The sequence below is a fragment of the Aplysia californica genome, unplaced genomic scaffold (assembly GCF_000002075.1).
Source record: "Aplysia californica isolate F4 #8 unplaced genomic scaffold, AplCal3.0 scaffold00308, whole genome shotgun sequence".
NCBI lineage: Eukaryota > Metazoa > Mollusca > Gastropoda > Aplysiida > Aplysiidae > Aplysia > Aplysia californica.
Genome location: NW_004797578.1, coordinates 348,975 through 350,411, shown reverse-complemented (window position 1 = coordinate 350,411; position 1,437 = coordinate 348,975). Strand labels below are relative to the sequence as shown.

General features: G+C 44.2%; 1 protein-coding gene across 1 annotated transcript in view; it reads left to right on the top strand.

Annotated features, from left to right (window-relative positions):
• The window catches only part of LOC101863754 (feline leukemia virus subgroup C receptor-related protein 2), a gene marked incomplete in the record, with an annotated part of 100,522 nt that overhangs the window by 84,821 nt on the left and 14,264 nt on the right, over positions 1-1,437 (top strand). The window contains 1 exon segment of the mRNA XM_035970696.1: positions 1,125-1,266. Within this exon segment, the coding sequence (XP_035826589.1) occupies positions 1,125-1,266 (142 nt within the window).

The window sequence follows — 1,437 nt, the reverse complement described above, 5'->3', positions numbered from 1 at the left end:
GGGGTTCGTGGATGCTCTGGTGTGGTTTGCTTCTTCTTTCCTATCAAACGTCTATCGTCCTAATCTCTCCTGCCTCTTTTTTGGTGTTTGTTACCCTCTTGTAACACCTCTAATCTTCAGCACTTATATGACCTTATTGTGCTGCAAGTGCCGTAAAACTTTTACGAAAAAAACCCAGAACAATAAGGACAAGACCAACATCAGCAACAATAGCAACAGTTTCACGCCACTCCCTCATTCACTTCCTTCACCGGACGTCTTTATTCTGAACTTACTTGATCTATATCTACTGCACACAAAATAAATGGTCGATTTTAAGGACTAGCGGGCAAACCCACATTTCGGTGGTTTCCAGAAATTTTGACCTATACCAAAAGTGGGCATTGCCCTGCCTATAGGAGAAGTTGGTTTCATTGGTGTGTATATTTGTTTGGTTATAGAGAAAACTCTCCTTGTTTTCTAAAGAAACTGAGGACGAGTCTAAAAACTTTACCTTCTATTTTCTGAGAACTGCATTTTTCGGGATAGCCCCCGTGTGCTTAAAAGCGACCAGCTAAAACTAAAACTAATTTTTAAAAAAAAAATAGTATAGGGTTTTTACGGCGCTCGCAACTGCATAAGGTCACATGAGCTCCAAGGGATGGGTGTCAACAGAGAAGTCTTTACAGGGAATCAGACTTATTCTGCTCACCTCTCTAGCTTCAACAGCTTCGACTATCCAGGCACCCCGGAAATAGCGGGTCACAAGCGACTGACAAACGTACAAAAGAAGTAGAGGAAAAATGACAATAGTAAGGATTTGGAAAAAAAAAGCAGAAGTTCCCTGTTGTAGATCAGGCAGAGTTATGAGCGTGACATGATGAATCAGCCCATTTACGATTTTACTGTTCTTGAACGAGAAATGTCCCTCCTTTGGGAATGGCCTAAAGACTCTACAGTCAGTGGCACTACCCCGGGGGTAAGATTAGATGTGTTACAAGAGAGTAACAAGCACAAAAAAGGAGGGGAGAAAAAGACGATTGATGTTTGATAGGAAAGAAGAAGCAAACCACACAAGAGCACCCGCCAACAACACACAACCTAAAATTTTCTTTTCCTCCCCCCCCCCCCCACCGTCTCCCCAGGTGGGCGTGGCTATAGGTTTTGTCCTGCCGCCCATGTTGGTGCCTAACTCAGACGCCATGGAAGATCTGAGCAGGGACTTCTACATCATGTTTTACACCACTGCCGGGGTTACTACGGTCCTCTTCTTCCTCATCATCATTTGTGAGTACTACACCCCATCCGTGTTATTGTTGGTGGTGGTGGTGGTGGTTTTGCTGTTGTTGTTGTTGTTGGGGGTGGTGGTTGTTGTTGTTGTTGTTGTTGTTGTTGTTGTTGCTGCTGTTGTTGTTGTTGTTGTTGTTGGTGGTGGTGGTGGTGATGGTGGTGGTGGTG